This window comes from Centropristis striata, chromosome 13 (assembly GCF_030273125.1).
Source record: "Centropristis striata isolate RG_2023a ecotype Rhode Island chromosome 13, C.striata_1.0, whole genome shotgun sequence".
Taxonomy (NCBI): Eukaryota; Metazoa; Chordata; class Actinopteri; order Perciformes; family Serranidae; genus Centropristis; species Centropristis striata.
Window position 1 is genome coordinate 14,751,860 of NC_081529.1, and position 22,862 is coordinate 14,774,721.

The 22,862-nt window shown below is 40.0% G+C and overlaps 2 protein-coding genes across 2 annotated transcripts; both read left to right on the forward strand.

Moving 5' to 3' along the window:
* Positions 1-1,621: 1,621 nt before the first annotated feature.
* atp5mc1 (ATP synthase membrane subunit c locus 1) lies at positions 1,622-8,489 on the forward strand. Its single transcript, XM_059348387.1, has 5 exons — positions 1,622-1,725; positions 3,171-3,218; positions 4,356-4,436; positions 4,611-4,789; positions 8,075-8,489. The coding sequence occupies exons 2-5, from the start codon at positions 3,180-3,182 to the stop codon at positions 8,187-8,189; spliced, it is 414 nt and encodes a 137-aa protein (XP_059204370.1). The 5' UTR covers positions 1,622-1,725; positions 3,171-3,179; the 3' UTR covers positions 8,190-8,489.
* A 3,717-nt stretch (positions 8,490-12,206) lies between these two features.
* Positions 12,207-22,862, forward strand: ube2z (ubiquitin-conjugating enzyme E2Z). The gene is made up of 7 exons (XM_059348020.1): positions 12,207-13,071; positions 15,246-15,318; positions 18,222-18,409; positions 19,414-19,525; positions 20,573-20,685; positions 20,779-20,869; positions 21,681-22,862. The coding sequence occupies exons 1-7, from the start codon at positions 12,623-12,625 to the stop codon at positions 21,861-21,863; spliced, it is 1,209 nt and encodes a 402-aa protein (XP_059204003.1). The 5' UTR covers positions 12,207-12,622; the 3' UTR covers positions 21,864-22,862.

Sequence of the window (22,862 nt, forward strand, 5' to 3'; positions counted from 1 at the left end):
TTTTTTCCTTTTCGTGATCTGTTTTTTCCACCGTACAGATTTATTATGGATATTATTAAAGTAAAAAAAAAAAAACAGTAGAGAGTCTGACAGTCTGTCTGTCAGCAAGAAACACTACATTGTTTGTCATTTTCATCAGTACCACGCGAGGCTGATCATTACTGAGTGACATCATTTACATTTTACCTTCATCATCTAACCTAATAAAATATTGGCCGGTGTTCAGCGGACACAATCATGTTCTGGTATATTAAATAATTAATTTATCACCAGGATCGTCTACTACGACGGCGTATAGGGCAATATATGAAATAAATAAATAAATAGGAACCCAGGGGAGAAGGGCCCAGCCACCATGGCATGATTAAAAACAGATAACATGAGGTGATGTTATGACATCACCACATTTCATTCCTTTCTACCTGCGGGATGTCTCTTCTTCTCCATCACTCGCTCTGTTTTGGTGTTTTATCAGAGTGATCCGACTGACGCTCCTCCTCCTCGCGTTCACACGGAGCGCTGTCTTTCAGACCTCCTCTGCTTCTTGTTGACAGTTACAGTGTAACGTTCGTCTAAACTTTTTTCACAGCAGCAGGTTTATTGTTCCCAGCCTTCATTCCTCACGGTCATCCTCATGTGATGCGTCTTTACGCTGCCATGGAGCCGGTTTATGGAATCTTTATTCATCTTTTTGAAGTGTGTGTGTGTGTGTGTGTGTGTGTGTGTGTGTGTGTGTGTGTGTGTGTGTGTGTGTGTGTGTGTGTGTGTATGTGTGTGGCACCGGACGGACCCAGTGAGGTATGGACCAGTATTACCCCCCTCCCCCGGGTCGGTATTTTTTTTTCATACTTGGCCCTAATAGTTGTCCTAATACAGCAGCAAATAATAATTAATAAATTATATAAAGGCATTCCCGTGCCCCTGAGCTGGACACAGTTCACAGTATAAATACACAATGGAGGTTGTTATTCATGTGCAGGTATTTGTTAAACAGAGAAAACACTTATTATTATTATTATTATTATTATTATTATTATTATTATTATTATTATTATCATCAGTGCATGTCTCCAGCTGTTAAAGCGACTGACAGCTGATCCAGCTGTGATCCGCTGCCGCCGTCATTAGAAACGGACGTCGCTTCACGTGACGCTCCGGAGGGAAGGACGTCCCATTTGTCTTAAATCGTTTCTCCTCTCCTCGCTTCCCTCACTTGCGTCTCTCCATGCATCCCCGGTGGGCGGGACTAAGACGCAAGTGAACGGCGCAAGTGAGGGACGCATAGATGCGAAATAACGGCTTTGGCATGCAGCCATAGACTGTATGGGATACCCCAAATTGTTGCCTAAAGGCGGGACTTCCCCTAGACCATCCAATAGGTTCATAGGACACTGGATGTGCTTTAAAAGGTCAACTCTTCATTCCCGGCAACACTGCCCAATGAAATTAATGAAAGCGTCACTCATCCCGCCCTTACAGACTTCCTGGCCAATCAAAAACATTGTAGTTCAACAAAGCTCTCTCCGATAGGCTAGAGTGACGGGTGTCACATGTTGTTGAGCTAATCACGAATGAAGGAGGATTCTCTCTGACCAATGGGCGGTTAGGACGTAGACGCTGAGCTTATAAATGACAAGGTGACAGGCTGTTTCATCCTACATTCATTGACTGCCGCTGTGCGCAAGAGCAGCTAATTCCGGACCCTCCGAAAGCCGTAACAAACCGGTAATGTTTACATTTTGTAGCTACTACACTTCATATGTACTCACTTTTGTCCGTGTGGTAAATTAAAGTACGTCTTGTGGTTAAACGTGCGTGCTGAGTCGTCAGGAAACTGTAGTAAAGGTAGCTGTCATTGCTAACACTTGGTAGCTAGCTCGCTTGCTAGGTCGGCCATTCAATGACTTGGTCCACAGGAATCACTCATGATTTGATTACTACGTGTGCTCTCGGTTTGCCTGTGTGACAGGTGATTGAACAGTACTAATGAGAGCTTTGCGCTCCGGCCAGCCGTTGTGGTTGTCGTACTGCTGGTGCAAACAGGGTCACACGGCGCAAAGCAAAGCGGCCAAGCTGCACTGACAGACGCTTGAAAGCAAAATGTCTGACACACTGGGCCTACCGTGCTGGGAAACACTCTGTCGCTTCAAGAACATCCCTGACAGATACTTGTGGTGTCATATCACCCATAGTCATTGCACTACATTACGGCTAAGGTTTATCGTGACAGGGAGTGCACCGTGCGTGCTTTCCAGGCCCAATGTGACTGTCCGTGGCTCATTTTTGACCTTCAAGACTGCAGACTGGCTAGCTTAGCAACTTAGCTCAGCTCCGGTGCGTCCCCTCTTGGGTGAGGAAAGTCAACCAAACCCAGGTCCAACCGAGTGGCACTACACCATCATGCGAGCTAACCTTCATTTTGGCCTTGCGAGAATTAAATTGGGGTTTTCACTAAATGCTGCACAACATCATGTCTAGCAGAAATGTCCTCGAGGTTTCTGCTAATGGCGTCTTAAAGTGGGAGTGTTGAAGCCATTCATTCAGCAGTGTGAGTGGCTATTTAGCTGTTTATCTAGACTTGATCCTCGCAGTAGACTAAGCAATTAGATTAGCCTTCTGGCTGAGCTGACCAGGAGCAGCAGCCCAGTGTTGTCTCCTTGATCATTTTGAAGGTAAACTTGACCATTGCATACTGCTTCCCGTCTGTTCTTGGGTCTATTATCCTAAAACTCATTTTGCATGTCAGACTTGTATCTAGATTAGTGTGTGTACTTTGACCCTGAGTTGTGACTCTAGGGTAAGTTTTCCCTTCGGTAAAGCTGTCAAAGCTGCAGATCAGTAAAACACAAACTCTTGCACTGAGCTGCAGACTTCCTTTGAGTCCCCATTCCCTCAAACTATTTGTGCTACACAATGTTTAAATTGCTCTCAAATCAGTTGTAAACCAGAAATCCCAGTGTCCTTGGGATTGATTGCTCACATCTTCACATAAGAAAGCTCACAAGAAGTCTTATTTTAGCTCAGTAGGCTCCATGGTTTATAACTAAAAGATTACAGGTATGATTCTCAAACAACCCTTAACCAGTGAATATGAATCTGATCTGCTCAACTAGAAGTGACTGTGCATGACAACACTGACTGCAGATTTAAACTGTTTCTTCTCTCTCCAGCTCCCAGCCATGTATGCCTGCGCCAAGTTTGTCACTTCTCCAGCTGTGGTATGTCCACTGTAGACTGAATAGCTTTTTTAGTAGTTTTTTCAGTATAGTTCTTAGTTGTTGCCCTGTGAATTTACACTAAGTGAAGAAAAGTATAAATAACCTGTGGAATCCAAAATGTCCCAAATTTTATTGACATGACCCAAAGCACAACTCCAGGCACTTTGGGCTTCTTTATTTGTCTTCAAGGACACCTTAGATGTGAATCACAGCCATGTTTTGACCATGCTGACCCTTTATGACAGTTATACAGTTAGTGGCATTTGCATGTCATCTGACCCTGCAGCATGTAGGGCACCTCCATCATGGAGGTGTTGTGTAGGACAAAGTTCCACATTTACATCAGTCACTCTGATGTTCTGCCTGTCCAGTTGAACAGAGTGCTAGTAGGGCTGTGAGCTAAATGGATACTGATACAGAAATGCTGTTATTGAAATTAAGCCATCAACTAGTCATGCTCAATGCTTTTGCAGAGATGATTTGGTAGATGACATGGTTGAAATTGTATAACAAAACCTCTACAGATACATGGGTCACAATTAACTCACAATTTGTGTAAATGTAGCTGCATTACTCTGTTATAACTGCCTTCATGAAACAAATAATTGGTAATAATTGTATTAACCACACTTTATTTTCATTTTTAATCAAAGTTGATGTGCAGTTTGTTAATTTTACCCTGCTGGTCATCATTTTGACAAGATTCTGCATGTTAAAGTTGTTGAGTATTTATACATTTGAATTGAATTATTACCAGCTTCAATTTGGTCCTTTGATGATCTCAATGTAGTCTTTGAAAACCACTATCTTAATGCACTTCCCACATCTCAGTTTATATCCTGTATTTTTCAATCCCATGGAGGGCTCACACATTGCAGTAGTTAAAATCTTAGACTAACAAAAGGCTGCAGTTCTGAAAATGTTGATGCATGCCAGCAGAATTAGCCCATACGTTTTAGCCCATTATATACCTTACGTTGCAGCTAATTTAATATATTTCTAGTAGTTAACTGCAGTATGGAGTGAAAGTGAAATGTTTATTCGTTTTAGTATTTTGCTTATGGTCTTTACAATAGAAAATTTATTTAAGGGTGAGGCATTGTGAATGTGCACTAATGTAGTTTTGTCTGTCTGTAGCTGCGTGGGGGGTCCAGAGTCCTTGCCCGGCCAGTCTCCGTGTCCCTTTTTAACAGACCTGAAGCCACAGTGGAGCAGCAGGTCAGTTCTTTAACCTGGTGATATTGGAATTCACATTCAATATGTGGTACAAGGCACAATATAGCTGACTTGCAGTGAATCCATTCAAATTAGTTGAATGCATAAACGACATTAAAGCCAGTTTGCTCTTGACTGATGCATGTATTTTAATTTATTTTGTCCCTCTTTCTGCAGGCTCTGTTGCCAGTCAGCCAGTCTGCGCTCTTGACTCGCTCCTTCCAGACCAGCGCCGTCTCCAGGGACATCGACACTGCCGCCAAGTTCATTGGTGCTGGTGCTGCCACAGTGGGTGTGGCCGGCTCAGGAGCTGGAATTGGAACAGTTTTCGGAAGCCTCATCATTGGCTATGCCAGGTAAAATGAAAAAAAAAAAAAAAATGTTTTAAATATTTGAATAGCTCCGGAATGGAGGATTGTATCAACTTACTGTAAAAAGCGGCCGCTCCGTCGGATCTGCAGCTTTCAAAAGAGGTATTTGGTGTCATTGTACTCCTTCCAGAGGTTTTATAATCCGACATGGAACAACAGTGTTTTTAGGGAGTTTATCCAAACCATATTGATCAGTTTCTTTGCATTATAATCCATATTTCTGCGATAAAACCATGTTGTTTTGGTGCTAGCCGCTAACTGGTAGCCACAGGATGTCTCAGTAGTGCATCTGGTGGAGAATGACCAATCAAAGCGAGCCCCCCCGCCGTCAGTGCCGTGCGTAAATGACGCACTGTGATTCCCAGACGCCCTGCGCCATGAATAAGTTGTTGATGCCATTCTACTATAATAAAACTGCGCTGTTTGCGTAGCGTTTAAAATAATAAGACAAGACAAGAGAAGAAGAAATAAACAGGATGTGACATCGTACGTCTGTCTGTGTGACGCTCAGCCTGGATGGAGATGCACAGAGAGGGGAGGGGGAGCACACAGAGAAGGATGGATGCGATCTCATTGTTTTTGCAAGAAAGTTTATTTGTTACAGTAAAATAAGTAACAATTAGTTTTGCTTTGCAAAATATCACTAAAACACTAGTACACTTTGAAGGAATTGCTTTGAAGTGTAGCACAGTTGAGCTATTCTTGAGAAAAACGTCTCAACCTATTTGTAAATATATGTAATTCTGTAGTGTTTATTTGTTTTCCCCCTGATCCCCAAGACCTAAAAATATAACATTCAGTTGAAAAAGACCATTGCTTTTATGTTTTTGTGTGGTTTTACTATATTTCTGTGAAATTAAATTTTCGCTTCATTTGTCTTCTTCTGGTAGCACTGGTAGTCTTGAAAAAATGGTGTATATTACTTTAGTCTGCATCAAAGGGTTGAAGAAATGCATGAATTTAACAACAAAAAAACAGGTGGAAATAAACAGGAAAAATTGGCTTAGACTCCCTAGGGTAAATGCTAGTAAGAACAGTGTGCCCAAAAAATACTGGAGCACAGATCATATTACTGCATTACACCATTGCGGTTTATGCTGTATTTGTACTGCATTTACAGTGTTTTCAATTTGTCTGACTAATGAGAGGGGCATCTGCCGTGTATAGAAATCAAACAGGCGTGTTACGTTTGCATGGGCTTCACTACATTTTCAATCACTGGGCTCCTTCATGTCTTCCTTACCAAGGCGGCCGCCCCTCAAAGTCTTGCCACATATCATGATGTTCAAATAATCAGTCATTCACCTCAATGTAGCTGAAAACACTCTGGTTGCCATCACACAGGAACACAACCTATTTAAACCAATGAACATTTACAGAATGTGCCCCGTAAACACTTGCTTGGATCTAAAATAATAGTTTCACTATATTTTAGTACATTCATTGATTCATAAATATGAACCCAGGGCTGTCAGGCAATTAGTTTAAAGGCTGTTACCTTTTGATTGAGCCAGTTTCCAAAGTCAGACTTCCAATCTCTCTTGTGTGCTGATTAACATATTCAATCTTGTTTTAGTCTGTATAAAACCAAAGTGTAAACATTACAGTTCTTTCTTGTGGTGGTGGCTAAATTTTCGCAGTACTTTGTTTACATTTCAATCTGTTCATGGCTCTATCTTAATTTGTCTTTTCTGTGGGGAAAAAAACCTGCACATATAAATCAAACCCCTTCAGATGTGGTCTGAAGGGGACCCAAGAACTGGACCTACTCAAAATGCATTTGACTTGAGCATATTACTGTGCAGAATGTCAGTCAATATATCATTGTAACAATATTCGGGATATAATGATGCATTGCAAGAGAATTTTGAATCGTCACACAATTTTTAACTTGGATGAAAAATGGAGGTCACAAGTGATTTTGAAACGGAAGAGTTGCAGACCAGTTTCAAATCGAAGGTGGCAGCATTTTTGCTTCCCTATGTTGAATTATTTCTTGACAACCTGCACTGCTAGTGTCATCAGGCAGTTCAAAATAAATGTGCTTGTTTCAGAGTTAAAACGGCATCAAACGAAGTGTGGAAATATCCAACTACAAACAACAAATCCAGCAAGCCAGGCTATATACAATCCCAGACAAATCAAACGTTAGACGCAGCATCAGGGAACATTTTACTCTACCTCAGGAAAAAAGGGATTCTATTTAATTTGTTACAGATTGAAATTAATATTTATAAAAGTATATCTTTTGCAGTTACACCTTGCCTCAAACGTTTTGTTTTTTTTGTCTGACAAATGAGTAAAGGAATCTTTCAGTCATAATTTGCCTGCAAGCTCATGTTAATCGTGAGACAATCATATCATTGACCCAGTATCAGAAATCGTATGCAATTGTGAGTTGAGTGTATCGTTGCATCCCTAAATGCCACATCACAAAGATAATTCTGTAAATGAAATGGTTTAATGTAAACATACTGTACTTCACCACATTTGACTTTTTTTATTTTATTTTGAACTTCCATTCAAAACTGCCTTACATGAGAGAACACTTGAGTTTAAAACGGGACTCATGACAGCACAACAAAAAAGCTTTATAGTTCCTAAGAACAGTAATTTCAAGTGTTACAGGTTAAGGTGAACAGGATCCCTCCACCTGCTCTGTATTTACTGTATTCATCTTTAAGTTGCCTTGTAAGGCGGCTGGATTTGCAAGATTGTGACATTACAAGATCTCATTCACTATAGCTACTCTGGTGGGAATGTTCTTGCCAAATTTCTAATGGAAGTCGACATTTCTATTGTTGCATGGTATACAGTCATGGAAAAAAGAATTGGACCATTGTTTTCTTCAATTCCTTGGTCATTTTAATGCCTGGTACAACTAAAAGTGCATTTGTTTGGACAAATATAATAACAACAAAACTATCTAGTCATTTTCCATGGTTTTCTTGATAATAATCAAAATCCTTATCAAGAAAACCATGGGAAATGGCTAGATATCAGCTCTAAAATTATGTATTGTATATTGTCATACCGCCCAACTCTACCGGAGCAGACCCAAATCGAGCGAGAACTCATGTAGCCACAGTTGTAAAAAAAGGGTGCATGTTGCAGTTCCACTGTCATAAGTTTGTGGTAATCACATGTTTGTGGAGGAGAAGCAGAAGCTTTGATTCCAACCTGCAGGGCTGTTGTGCAGATGCCTGTACTTTAAGTGAAATGAACATTTACTCAGCTGTATATTTGACCATGCACTTCTGTCCTCCACAGGAACCCCTCTCTGAAGCAGCAGCTTTTCTCCTACGCCATCCTGGGTTTCGCTCTGTCTGAGGCTATGGGTCTCTTCTGTCTGATGGTGGCGTTCCTCATCCTCTTCGCCATGTAAACCTTGGAAACAATCTACAACTCTGCTCCCTTCACTTCCCAAATCTCCTTTCCTTCCTTGCTCCCTTCTCCCTCCCTTCCTCACATCCAGAGGGAGGTTTCCAGAACGGGAACTCTGAATGAGCTGATAGGCCATTCCAATTGGAAAATATTAGTGGAAAAATATTTACATCTGAGGTTAACAAACCTCTTATCCTACATTTTTATGTTCCTGCGCTTATTTTTGTTTTTCAGAAGTTTTATGTAAGACCTCACTTTGGTTGAAATAATCTGTCCAAAATAAATGGTTGGTATAACTAAACAGTCTGCAGTGTTTCTTTTCGTTGCTAAGAAAATGAACTTGAACTTTAAATGACAAGTTGGCAGCCAAAAGTAATGTCATCTTGTAGAACAAAGATTCCCTTTTGACCTCCTGTAAAGAGTTTCACTATAGATGTATGAGATGATTGACTATGGCAGTTTAAAACATTTGTCAGCTGAGAAGTCTCTTCTTGCACTGATCGAAGGATCTTATTGAATTTTTCGATTCGCCCGTTTACTAATGACAGTTAGGTTAAGCTTTTCTTCCCACAGGCAGCCTTTGGTTTCCTTTACTTCAGTTTGCAATGAAAAGCTTTTGGAGTCATGAAACTAGACGGGCACATAATTAGGGTTTGAACTGTCCACAAAGTGAATAAAAATTACAGTATTGTCATAATGGGATATTCTGTTCAGTGTTTGATGTAACTTTATCTTTATGTGATTGTGTAAAAGTATTTTCTGGGTGTTGCATCACACACGATCAGTTTAGGTAGAGTTGTCCTTGACTAAAGAATTTAAGGAACAAACTGGATTATGTCAACTTCTATTTGCTATAAAGCACCACTTTAAACCTTGTGTTTACTAGAGATGTGCTATGTTGAAAATTAGGAATTCAGTGTGAAAATGACAAATGTTAGCTATAAGATAGAACTTTATTAATCCTGAAGGAAATTCTGGTTCCAGATTGCTCTAATGCCTCAAAAAATTATAAAACAATCACAATATAGGAGGAAAATGATGAACAAAATGGGTATCTATAACAATATATTTTTAAAGTGTCTAAGGAGTAAAGTTAAGCTCATGTGACACGCGAAAACTAAAAAGTTAAGGGACAAGACGACAAGGACCGACTTAAATTCTGTTAACTGTTTTAAGGCCTCAATACTGTAAAAGAAAAGTTTTTATATACCTTCTGCACCACAGTGCAGGAACTGACAAGAAATTAAATGAACTGCAGTAATTGTTGGTTCCCTTTTTTTCTAAATCTTTTTATATCCTATTCAAAGTTGTGATGTCAGCTTCTCGGGTCCTGACAAAAACCAAGAAGTATGAACACATTTCTCCAGTATTAAAATCCTTGCACTGGCTGCCTGTCACTCTTCTGATTCTTAAAATCTTGCAAATTATTTACAAGTCTTTCTCTGTAGCTCAGCTCCAAAGTAAATCTCTGACATGCTGGTGACTATGAACTGCCTAGAACCCTCAGGACATCAGTGGCTAGACGACTGACTGTCCCAAGGGTTCAAAACAAAAACATGGTTAAGCAGCATTTTGTTTTCATGCAGCACAAACCTGGAATAACCTCCCAAAATACAGGCGCATACCAATACTTTAGAATATCATGGAAAAGTCCATTTGCAGTAGTTCAAGTCAAATAGCCCCAACCAAGTATTAAGTGCATATAGATGGACATACTTTTCAGAAGCCAACTTTTCCATATTAAACATGCTTTTTAAAATTGGTCTGTTGTAATATTTAAATTATTTTTTATTTCATTCTGTGTAATGGATCTATATAATGTGTTTTCACTTTTTTTTTTACTGACATAAATAAACGTTCTATGATATTCTAATTTATTGAGATGAACCTGTAAGTTAGACAGGCCTTGATTCCAAATTAAAGTAGTAGTTAAAAACATTCCTTTTTTCCATGGCTTACCCAACTTTGTAAATACTATTTGCATCTTTTATCTGCACTATTGCTGTGTTAATGAATTTTAAATTGTAAATATTTAACCAAGTTTAACTTGCAGCTGGTGAAGGTTGGGCTGTGTGGTGCCCTGCAGGGGGTATCTGGAAGTCTGGGCCAGCCTGTGAGCTGTCACTCAACACAAAAACCAAACTATGAGCCGATTTCCTAGAAGGTAAAGGGTCCTGTTGTGGATTGTTAAAATAATCCATATCGATATTGGACAAGACCAGGATGTGATCTGTATCTGTCAGCACAGTAAGAATTACAGACCCAAAACACAGTTATAAGTACTTATTGATTTGAATATTAAGCACTTGAATTGAAATTGTGTATGAAATGTGCTATACCTTATATGGGTACATTTCTGTTTCACAACTGAGCACACTACAATAGAATAAAAGTAATTTGGGTATTTAAAAAAAACATTCTGTAGGTCCACAAAATCAGTTTCCTGTTTACTGTCTATAGGGTTGCTCCAGAGTTTATACCTGATGACGTCTCAAGTTTGAGACTGACTTCTCTGGTTTATGGCTTGGAGAGAGAGAGAGCTGCTCATGTTATGAATATCGATTAAACATTGGAAATAATCAGTGGTGGTTCTAGACCAGTTTTACTGTGGGGGCCATGGAGGGGCCAGTGTTTAATCAGAGGTACACATTAAAAATGGCAAAGATGATATTTAAGCATTCAAACCTTTATTTTAGCTCATTTAAAAACCTCATTTAAGTATATTTGGAAGATACAAATACATTGATTGAAACAATGAGGCTTACCAACAACAACAATTATTTTTACACGACAATGACATTTCTCATTTTTGTGCACAATTACTTTTTTATTTTGAAAGTGCAGTACAGTCAGAATTGGGGTTTTTTAATATACACAAGATTTTATTGCACAATTAAACTATCATACAATGTACACATTCTGGGTTCCTTTTTTGAACAATGAGATATTGTTTGAACAAAAAAATAGATAAGAATTATTCCGTTGTTCATCATTATAAATTGATAATTTTATTATTAATTTGACACATGGGCACAGCAGGGGTCAAGGGCTTCCTCACAGGGGCAGTGGCCCCTGTGGGCTCCTGTGTAGAACCACCACTGGAAATAATAAATTGGAATTCTTAATTTAGGTGGTGTTTCCCCTTAAATTCACAGTAGGCTAGTAGTGGATGTTCAGCTGCCCAGGGGCTTGGACTTTCTGATATGAGAGAAATCAAAATGGTTTTACATTTAACAGACTTTTCTATTAACACTTTGATATCGTCACACTGTTAAATAATCGCCTCAGTCATTTTTTGTCAAAATTGTTTTTTTGCCTAAATCATCTCCTCATGACGCTGGCCACCTATGGTAAAATCGCCTACATCCTCAGTTGATCAGATCATGTTCATTTTACCCCTTTCAGATAATGGCCTATGTCAAGTGTGTGACTTAAGTGGATTTATTATGCCAAAGTCAAAATAAAATGTGACTTAGGCAATTTTTTTGAACATGCCTTTGTGACTTAAGCAAGATATGCTAACACTCTATTTTGAAGGTGTCTAAGAGTGACATGAGCGTGTCATAAACATGACATGGGATGTGTCATGAACATTACTGACACTTTGAAGTAACATTGATGCTCATGATGATGATGATGCTCTTGTCATGTCATGTTTCTGACAGGCTAGTGTGACTCTTATGTAGACACCTTCAAAATAAAGTGTTACCATATCTTGCTTAAGTCACAAAGGCATGTTCAAAAATTGCCTAAGTCGTTTATTTCTCTTAAGTTACATAATTTACACACAGTGTTATTACTATGCCAATAGCCATCGTTTGTTACATCATTTTTGAGTGAAATTATCAATAAATGTCATATGTTACACTTTTGGTGAAGTTTTTTGTGTTTCCTGCAAAACTTGAAAAAAATAGTTAGGCGATTATTTTAACAGTGTGACGAATTATTGCAAACCCCCAAAGTAACAGAAATTTTACTTTGAAGTTCCCACCGGATGTCCCGTGTGAGATCATTTCAGCACCTTGACTGGTTGGAGATCAGATCCTGAAGTTGCGTTATGTGAATGTAGTGGTGGGAATGGTCGGTTCACAACCCATTATTCTGACACTGTATCACTGTAAAGCGATACCAACCGCACATTGAGTGGCTTAGTAAGCAATTGCAAGGTGGACGAGGTAATTCGCTTTGGTCTTGATACTTTTTTTTAAAGCCTGGGGAGAAACAACGTTCAGCTAACGATAAGTAACGTTAGCCACCATGTCGTGGGAGAAAAAGCCTTGTTTTGTGGCCTCGCCTGTGCGCAGCTCGCCTCCTGTCTGATCCCACTGGACAACTAAGAGGAAACTCCGCACTCAGCTGTCAATGCAGCTAACAGTTAGCATTATAAATTAGTCAACATCGACGGGTTTCTTCTAGCTTGTTAGCTTGCGAGCTATGGCGGACAGCTTTGGAGAGCAGTCCAGCGGCGGTGCCCTTGGCTCAGGCGTCACCGGACCGGGCAGCGGAGCCGCGCTGCTGCCCACTTTGGCCAACTCTCTGTCGGTGGGAGCCAGCGGGGCTCACTCCAGCTCCACCCCGGCCTCTCCTCCCCCCGCCGCCGCCGCGCAGAGTGGCCTAACCGCCCTGGTGGCCCCTATGTCCGCTGTCACTCCTACCCCGGCCGGGTTTGGCAACACATTTACCCCCAGCTCATCTCCGCCGGTCGTGGCCGTGTCTCCCACCGTACACGCGTCCTCTCCTCTCCCCGGTGTTGGTCTCGGGGTTGGCGGGGTGGCAGGAGCGGGCCTTCTGTCCCAAATCCACGCCACCTCCTGGGACCCGACACTCAGTACGGACTGGGACAACGAAAAAGCTTCCCAGCAGTGCATCCTGAGGATAAAAAGGTAAGGGACGGATTTGTTCTCACATGTGTTTGTTTTCATGTGAGTTCAGACATTAAAACTTGACGAGGTGAGTAAAAATGAAAGTGAAAGTTTTCCGGAAAGTTTCTGCCATCACTATCTGGAACCTGAGCGGTCTTAACAAATGACGAGGAGTGTCAGGAAACGTATCATATCGTCACCCTGTTAAATAGTCGCCTAACTCATTTTTTTCCAAGTTTTGCAGTAAACACAAAAAACTTCACCAAAAGTGTAACATATGACATTTATTGATCATTTCACTCAAAAAGGACGTAACAAAGGATGTAACAAAGGATGGCTATTGGCATAGTAATAACCCTGTGTAAATTATGTAACTTAAGAGAAATAAATGACTTAGGCAATTTTTTGCATGCCTTTGAGACTTCCGCAAGATATGGTAAGACTTTATTTTGAAGGTGTCTACATAAGAGTCACACAAGCCTGTCAGAAACATGACATGACAAGTATCATGAGCATTAATGTTACTTCAAAGTGTCATTAATGTTCATGACACATCCCATGTCATGTTTATGAAACACTCATGTCACTCTTATGTAGACACCTTAGAGTAGAGTGTTACCAATATTAGTGTCAACAATAAAACACTGATCAACTAAACAGATAACTAAACAATCTCCCTCTAGCTCTTCTTTGCTGGGTTCTTATCTGATGCCTATAAATGTGGCAAATTGTCAAAGAAGTGATGATCTTAAAGGGGTAAAATCACATGATCTGATGTAGTCGATTTTACCATAGGTGGCCGGTGTCATGAGGAGATGATTTAGGCAAAAAAAAACCAATTTTGACAAAAAATGACTTAGGCGATTATTTTAACAGTGTGACGATTTACGGTATCGGTTCACACAAATTACAAAAAGATCATTGTGTTATCTAAATAAATAAATAGTTTTAGTTTTACCTGGTTTGAAATGTCTATCTGAGATTTCTAGTGCTAAGTTAGGCCTGTCACAATAATTACTATATCGACTTATCGTTATGTAAATTTCAACAATATATCTTAGTTTTTCCATATTGAGTCAGTCGACTCACTGTTAAGTGAGTGTTACAATATACAGATTACAGTGGATCTACAAATGTGCAAAATGTGTGGCTGGAAATGTCTTTATTTATGTAAAGAAACACAAAATCAAGCACCAGGGGACAGTTCAAGGTATAAAATAGAATGAAATGAGGAGTGTCAGGAAACATAAGCATTTACGGTATCAGTTCACCCAAATTACAAACGGATATTAAGATGCAATCTTTGTGTTATCTAGCCAAATAAAACGTTTTAGCTTTACTTGGTTTGAAATGTATATCTGAGATTTCTAGTTCTAACTTATACAAGTGAAGGAGTAGAAAGTGGTTGGAGTAGGCCTTTCACGATAATTACTATATCGACTTATCGTTTGATATAAAAAAATGGACAAGATAGTTGTTTTTTTTCTGGACTCAATATATTGACTTTTTGTATTGTGTTTAAAGTAATGCTTCAAATGTTTGACAGGCAGTACAAATTGCCAAAAAAAACCTATATTTCCCAAGCAGCCATTCCAGCTGTTTATATGTTATTTTAATAATAAAATAATATAATACATAATAATTATCTAATTGCAATGATTTGTTAACAGAGCCTGGAAGTCTGTTTCATTTGTTTTGATTGTAGTTTATTTATTTATGTTTTATTTATCTAGGATATTTTAATATTTATTTTCCACATTTCAATTCCAATGTTTAATATTCTCTAGGTTTAAAAATTCATTGATGTGGAAAAGGATGTACTTATTATGCTCTAATATTGTTATAAAACTAAACATCAATACAACAATACTATCATTTATTGTGATAGCTTCTGGGAAAATATATCATCCTTAAAAATGTGTTATCATGACAGGCCTAGGCTGTAGCTTTAAAAAATGACATCTGAAAATGTGACGGTGTCTTGTGTTTCTGGAGGCAGTGTCACATTTACTAAAGATAATCCTCTGAGTTCAGAGTGTGGACAGTTGAAGTTGTGACTACTGTCCTACAAAAGAAAAAATTCCACACGGAAAATTGTTTACATCAAGGATGTGAGCAGATCAGGGTCACATCACTATGTAAGATTCTCTATCTTAACTATAACTTAATGTCCCACCCTCTTTCTGTCTCTGCAGGGATATCATGTCCATCTACAAAGAACCTCCACCAGGGATGTTTGTGGTCCCTGATCCTCAAGACATGACCAAGGTAATAAGCCAGGTTTCTCCTCATATCTGGATATTATCTGGGTGACATTTAATACTCAGCCACTTTATTAGCCAGCAAGGTGTACCTAATAAAATGGTTTTGTGGTGTTCTGCTGCTGTAGCCCGTCTGCTTCATGTTGTGGGTTCAGAAATGCTCTTCTGCAGACCTTGGTTGTAACGAGTGGTTATTTGAGTTTCTGTTGCCTATCATCTGGAACCAGTCTGACCATCCTCCTCTGACCTGAGATGGTTGTATGGGAAAATTCCAGCTTGTCTTTACCATGTCTACATGTTTTAATGCATTGAGTTGCTGCCTTGTGATTGGCTGATTAGATACTTGTGTTAATGAGCAGCTGAACAGGTGTACATAACAAAGTTTCTGGTGTATACATCTCCAGATCACACAACTTACTGTAGGTTTTCCCTACATGAAACATGCCTTTTCTCCTCCAGTCCAAATGGAGGACTGTTGATGTGGCTCAGTTGGTAGAGCGGTTGCCCACTGATCAGAGGGTTGGTGATTCGATCCCTGACCATGGCAGCCCACATGTCGGAAGTATCCTTGGGCAAGATACTGAACCTCAAATTGCTCCCAATGCTGCGTTCATCGGCGTGTGAATGAATTCCCAATGGTGGCAGGTGGCACCGTTTAGAGTAGCCTCTGCCACCAGTATGAATGTGTGTGTGAATGGGTGAATGAGCGCAGTCTGTAGTGTAAAGCGCTCTGAGTAATGCACTTGAAACAGCTATATATCACCTGAAAAAGAATGACTTGTGCACAACAAGAAGTATGGACTACATGCGAGGCTACATTTTATTCTGCATTAAAGAGCTCTCACTCACACTTATCCTCATTCATACATAACATTCAAGGATTGGGATAAGGGATCAGGGATAAGTTAAACCAGGGGTGTCCAACTCATTTTAGTTTATTGCTCTTATACAGCCCAATTTAGTCTTGAGTCAGCCCAACCAGTAAAATGATTGCATAACCTATAGTATCACATCCAAATGTTTCCCTTTCCTTTTGTGTAAAGAAGTAAAAGTACATTTAGAATTAATGAACAATAATTTGACAACAAAAAGAAGATGAACAGGCTGGGATGCCTTAAGAAAAATAAGTATATTTTCAACAATATATCTTAGTTTTTCCATATCCATTCAGTCCACTCACTGTTTTGACATGTTTATTAGAATACACAGATTACAGTGGATCTACAAAGGTGCAAAATGTGTGGAAAAGTCTTTATTTATGTAAAAGGACCACAAGATCAAGAACCAGGTGACAATTCAAGGTATAAAATAGAATGAAATGCAGCCTAATGTAGTAGAGCTGTCAGGTATTCTGTATTGCATTGAAATATATATATTCTCCTGTATTAACAGGATAGTAATAGTACGGTCAATAGCTAAACTATTAATTCATGACAAGAAGAAACAAGTAAGACATACACAAACAAGGGCCCTTCAAAACCTGCTCATACTTTTCCATCCACAACTGTGTCATTAGCACAGCAAATAAACAGTAACATGCATGTTACCCATAGCTTGTAATTCCACTGCGAACCTAAGACAGTAAGAAAAACTGCATGTAAACATATTATCCCCTAGCTATCCCCATACTATCAGCCATGGGCTAACAGCATGGCGAATAACCACAGAAGTGCATGTAAAATTGACCAAAGGACACAGACATTGGTGTGGCCCAATATATGTTTCATATTTTTATTTCTAGCATGCAAATTTCATCATTACACATATTTATGTAATGGACAGCCAGTATTAGATGCTTCACAACACAATCACTTCCACATGACAATAAAATACATACAGCACACTAAGAAACAGAGATTTAAATATTGCACTTACATTTCATAAATATATTATAATCGACCCAAGCTACTAGGCCTGTATTGCACAATCCCAAATGGTTAAAAATGATATGCTGGGCACCGGAGGGCAGTATCTATTTACCACACTGCTTTAGAGGTGGTGTGAGGGGTGGGTTTGGTCCCTCGCGATATTTTGTGTGCGCCGTAGGCAGGGCGTTCTGAGAATGTCATGAGGGTGGTCAGGGGGATGCAAATTATTTTTTTCAGCAGTTTTTATTACTCACTGGACGAGTGCAGCTTCCATGTAATTTGCATACCATGCCGTAATGCAGTAATTTGAAATACTCTCAACTGAGCAGAGGTAAAATGTTTTGAGCTCCGCCACCAGGTTTCTTTTTTTGAGTGTTCCTAAAAAATAAAGACGTTGCTGCGCTTTTTTTTTAACCACGGCAATGGTATATTCCTCCAATGACAAGACACCAGGCAGATATCTGCAACCTGGCTTTATGGCAGGGACAGGCTTCACAAAGAAGAATCTATGAATCATGGTTCCATCATTCAGGACTTCACCTCAAGTAACCAGAGATCAGTTGAGCCCCCTCATTGATTAAACTGCTAAATACATTGAGAAAGCCAGAGTCAACTAGCCATCAGCAGTCAAGAGACACCTAAAGTCATGTGTTCATGCTGTGTAACTATCATCACGTCACAGTTTACAGTTGGGTCTCAAGATAGCTTTTGTAGCTGCTATCACCTACCTACATTTCTGACCAATGTTTTGGGTGCATTTTTTTAATGTAGAGTGCATGTTGTGGAGTATCAGGGTGTTTTCATCATGTGTCACATTCTTATTCTGGATTTCCAGTAAAAAAAATGTGAAGGAGTGAAGTTTTTAGGTCGTGAAATCACTGAAAATGATCTAGTGTGGATGCTGCAAGTTGTTTTCTAGGTCAGATTTTATGCTCCATGTCTGTTCATCCCTCTTCATCTTTCTCATCTTTCCTTGCACACCTCTGATGATCTCTCTAAACCATCTCCTTTTTCCACCATTTCTTTCCTTAATTTCCTGCAGATCCATGCCCTGATCACAGGGCCGTTCGATACACCATACGAGGGCGGCTTCTTCCTCTTCCTGTTCCGCTGCCCGCCCGACTACCCCATCCACCCACCGCGGGTCAAGCTCATAACCACCGGACACAACACCGTCCGCTTTAACCCCAACTTCTACCGCAACGGCAAGGTCTGCCTCAGTATCTTGGGGTGAGTGAGAGTTCATTTCTTCCCTAGTTTGTATTTGTTTCTACAGCAATCCATGAAAGCCCCAATGTGAAAGAGCACAGAATAACTGCACTGCTAGGGCTGGGCAATATGACAGTAGAAATCCTATAGACAGGTTATACTGCAGGAGCTGTTCTTGCAGGATCTCATAATTCTCGCCTGCTCTGCCTCCAAGTAACTGATTTGGACAGAGTGAAGTTGTAAATGCAGAGCAATAGGAGGCATCCTGTTTACCTCAAAAAACCTGTAACACTTGAGATGATGTTCCCAGGAGCCTTAAAGCTTCCGTTGTGGAAGATTTTTACTCTCGGTATGAGAAGTGTTATATGAGGCAGTTTTTTGTTTGTAGTCTAATTTAACAACTCACTCCATAAAAGAAAAAAATTTAAAATGTAAAATGAAATTTTCAATAACTTATATGAAGGCCTTTCCAATGTACATACGAAAAGTTTTAACATGCATTTAAAAAAAAATGAAAAACAAGTTAATTACCCTCATTGAACAATGATCTGTGAGAGGTAAAGAATACGATTGAACTAAATCTAGAGTGAGATGCTTAGTAATGGAGTTATTAATGAAATATATACAATGTTTATTGGCATTTTTTGGTTTCTGACACTTATAAATAGATATCATATATATATAAGAATATATGAAAGATTTTGGCCCTATCACCACTGCCTCTTTTTTGTCGACGATGCTCCAATCAGACAATGCACTTTTTGGCAGTTTGCTGTATCTTTTTAAAAATTGTCGCAGCCACCAAATGATGTCCTTACCGTTGGGTGAAAAATATGAGGCAGCGGGCCAACATCTTCGCTCTCATTGAAAACAATTACTAAAAGCCACCTAGGCTGCTAAAACGCTCTGTGTGATTGAGCCCTAAGGATGGCTGCTCATTATGACAAACAATTAGTGCTTGAAAACATACATATTTAATGTGTTTCTGTCTAACATGGGTGTGTGTGTGTGTGGGTGTGTGGTAGGACATGGACAGGTCCAGCCTGGAGCCCAGCCCAGAGTATCTCATCTGTCCTCATTTCCATCCAGTCTCTGATGACGGAAAACCCCTATCACAATGAACCTGGCTTTGAACAGGTACTGTGTGTGTATGTGTTTGTAAACCCCACCTGAACACACTTTTCTATAAATATAAAAAGCTGTGGAGGCTCTATACATCGGTTGGCTTGACATATAGTACAGTGTTGCCAACTCCTAGTAGCTATTGGCTGTCCTAAAAGTCGATAAATGACGTCATCACATAATTTGCAATGTTTACCATGTGTATGTACTTGTAATCAACACTGTAGGAACGAAGAATAATGTGAGGAAAGACAAGAGTAAAAAAACACCCTAAATATGTGTAGAACTGTAAGTGCACTGTGTTCTGTCACAATCCCAACCCTCCGCCTTTATCTGGCCTCGGGCCGGCAAAAGTAACCCAAAAGAGACACTGACTGTAAACCAGCAAGCAGCGACTTCGCGCATGCACGATTTCCAGTCTGGACGCTTAGGGGTTACCATCCCCTGCTCTGACTGCAGCTGGGGGAGACTCCTGCGGGAGGAATGTGCCACTTGTGAGTGCTTTGGGACGAGGGAGGGGCCGCCAGCAGCCCCCGTGGCTCGTTAAGAAGAGTAAGAACTTGTCTCCAAAAGTCTCCAACAACACCAGAAAAAGTCGCTAGATTTGTCACTAGTTGCTTTTTTGAAAAATAGGTGCTAGGGGGGTCTGAAAAGTCGCTAAATATATGTGAAAAAAAGTCGCTAAGTTGGCAACACTGATATATTAAGGTGCAAACAAACAGCAGTATCATCTTTGTATTAAAACTGATGAGAAAATCGGTTAAGCTCTTATGTTGACGAACACAGTGGTTCATTAATGTAAAAAAGTTTTCATCGTTAATGTTTACTACAGTCATTCTGCTGTTTCCTGCTACTATAAATAATATATTATATAATTATATGTGATATGAAAGCTTACATTTTTTATCCCCAAAATGAGAAATTCCAATATCATGACTACTAGTCCGTGACAACTCACCTGCTGTGTGACAGCGGAATCACCAAGTAGTAGTGAGGAGAACAGTTTTGTCATACATGGTTTGAACTTATATGGGGAATTAACTAAATGTGTGTGTCTTTCAGGAGCGCCACCCAGGGGACAGTAAGAACTACAACGAGTGTATCCGCCATGAAACCATGAGGGTGGCTGTGTGTGACATGCTGGAGGGCAAAGTCCCCTGTCCTGAAGCTCTGTGGTGAGACCAACAGAACTGTCAAACTTATATTTCCTTCTTTTCTGTCCTTCTCATTTCCTTTATTCTTCTAAGCTGATTGATGTGTGTTTTTAGGAGTGTGATGGAAAAGTCCTTCCTAGAATACTATGATTTCTATGAGGGCGTCTGCAAAGAGAGACTGCATCTACAAGGACAGAACATGCAGGTAACTAGCACTTATTCATTTGTATCTATTTGCATCATTAATTTTCCATCCACAAACGGATATGTTTTATCCCTATTCCCTACTGTACCAAACTCATCAGGACAAATGCTCCATTTCTTAGTTGCACACTGAATAGAGGTGTGAATCCCCAGAGGCCCCAAGATAGGAGTTTATCACGATACAATATTATTGCGATTTTAAGTATTTTGCAATAAGGTGAGTATTGCGAAACAATATATTGCGATTTAACTGTTTAACCGCATTTTGTGTCCACAAAATTAAATTCATGACTGAAATTGAAGATAAGTGAAAATTCTCAGTCTGTTCATCTCACTTCAGTCTTTATTTCTCCACAATGAGAGTCAAACCCACAGACTGACCAACAAAGTATTCAGTCAAACTGAACTGAACTGATATCAAACATGTATGGACGACAACAACTGCAGCATTTTATCAAACGTTCCTCAACTTTAAGCTTCACTGCTCTGAATTGTTTTGAATGAAACATGAAAAAAAGCCTAAATTTGTAGCGTTATTTCTACAACTTCCCGACACGATATCCTGATGAACATGGTGCCTAAATATTCCTTAGATCTTCTAGATATGATACCAGTATCTCCAGTATATTCCTAAAAATTAAATAAAATGCCACCAGCCGTCGGTATCGATACTTAGCAAGCATGAATCGATATAATATTGCCACGCAAATGACCGCGTTACTACGCTGTATCGATTTCCCCCCCACACTTTTACTACTGAACATGCCCAAATGCAGTTCATCTCTGTTTATTCATCCCCTTGCTTTACCCAGGACCCATTCGGCGAGAAGCGTGGCCGGTTCGACTACCACGGCCTGCTGGCCCGTCTCAGTGCCACCCACAGGCGAATACGTGAGAAAAGCTTGGCGGAGGACAACCACAACGACGACGATTCAGACTCAGACACCAGCTCCTCTGGGACGGACCCCGACAGCCAGGGCAGCTCCCAGCCCTGACTCCCTGGACAGTGCTGGACTCAAAGTCAGGCCAAGAACTGAAGACAAAGGGACCTTTTTTTTGTTTTGTTCGCAGCGGAAAAACAAAATCGCAGAAGAGAGTGTGACGCCTACGTCAAGGTTTAGTGAGTCCAGGGTTAAGGGGTTGGAATCAAGCTTGTGTTGTATGGATGTTTCTGAGAGAGAAGAATTGATAGTGTTCTCTTGACCAATGAAAAATGAACACGATCCTCTAGTCAAATTCTGACAAATCTGCAGAGGTGCATTTGTGCTACTGTTGTAGCTAACCAGCTGTTATTTGATGTCCTGTTTGTTTATTCAACTTGTTGCTGCCCTATCATGCCTGATAGATGTTGAGGCTAACCAGCCATTGTGCTTGTGGGTATAAAAGGTTGTTTTGATGGCTCAAGCCTCTGAATGCATACGTACAGATATTGCAAATTTCTTGTTCCACTTTGACCCACAAGCCCAAACAGCCAGTTAAACTCTTTACTGAGGAAAGACTTTCTGATGGAGAGCAACAAGGAGACGACCTGGGGCTCACTTTGGCTTGGGCCAGATGAAGGGACCTTATATTTGGAAATTTGTGAAGGTGATGGTGTTCTCCTTTTAAGTAGCTATGGGGGTGGGGGTACAGACCTTTAACAAACAGAAGGTAGCTGGAGAACGTGCCTGGGCTTTGCAAGACACCTGCCATATCTCCTCTGGCCAGGTTAAAGCCACCACATTCAGATCGAACCTCAGCCGCCTCTATAACCAGCAGCTCAGAAGTCTAAACCCAGTGATTCCTGTGTATTATAAGAACAGTTCTGCTTAGCTTTCACTTTTAATAGTGCTGTTGAATTGACCCTTAATTAGTTTACCAGATAAGAAGCCGTTGGAGAAATGTCACTTTCATTGACATCCACCCCTTTGTTGTGCTGTTTTCTCATTGTTATGCTGAAACTAACGCTAGTTTGCAGTGTGTAGGGTTGCATTGTTTATTTGGAGACCCTGCTG

Bases quoted from the DNA above. Each gene is read 5' to 3' on its own strand.
- atp5mc1 (XM_059348387.1), top strand. From the start codon at position 3,180: ATGTATGCCTGCGCCAAGTTTGTCACTTCTCCAGCTGTG. The intron at 3,219-4,355 runs GTATGTCCACTG...GTCTGTCTGTAG, and splicing joins TTGTCACTTCTCCAGCTGTG to CTGCGTGGGGGGTCCAGAGT. The intron at 4,790-8,074 runs GTAAAATGAAAA...TGTCCTCCACAG, and splicing joins CTCATCATTGGCTATGCCAG to GAACCCCTCTCTGAAGCAGC.
- ube2z (XM_059348020.1), top strand. From the start codon at position 12,623: ATGGCGGACAGCTTTGGAGAGCAGTCCAGCGGCGGTGCCCTTGGCTCA. The intron at 15,319-18,221 runs GTAATAAGCCAG...AATTTCCTGCAG, and splicing joins ATCCTCAAGACATGACCAAG to ATCCATGCCCTGATCACAGG. The intron at 20,686-20,778 runs GTGAGACCAACA...GTGTGTTTTTAG, and splicing joins CCCTGTCCTGAAGCTCTGTG to GAGTGTGATGGAAAAGTCCT.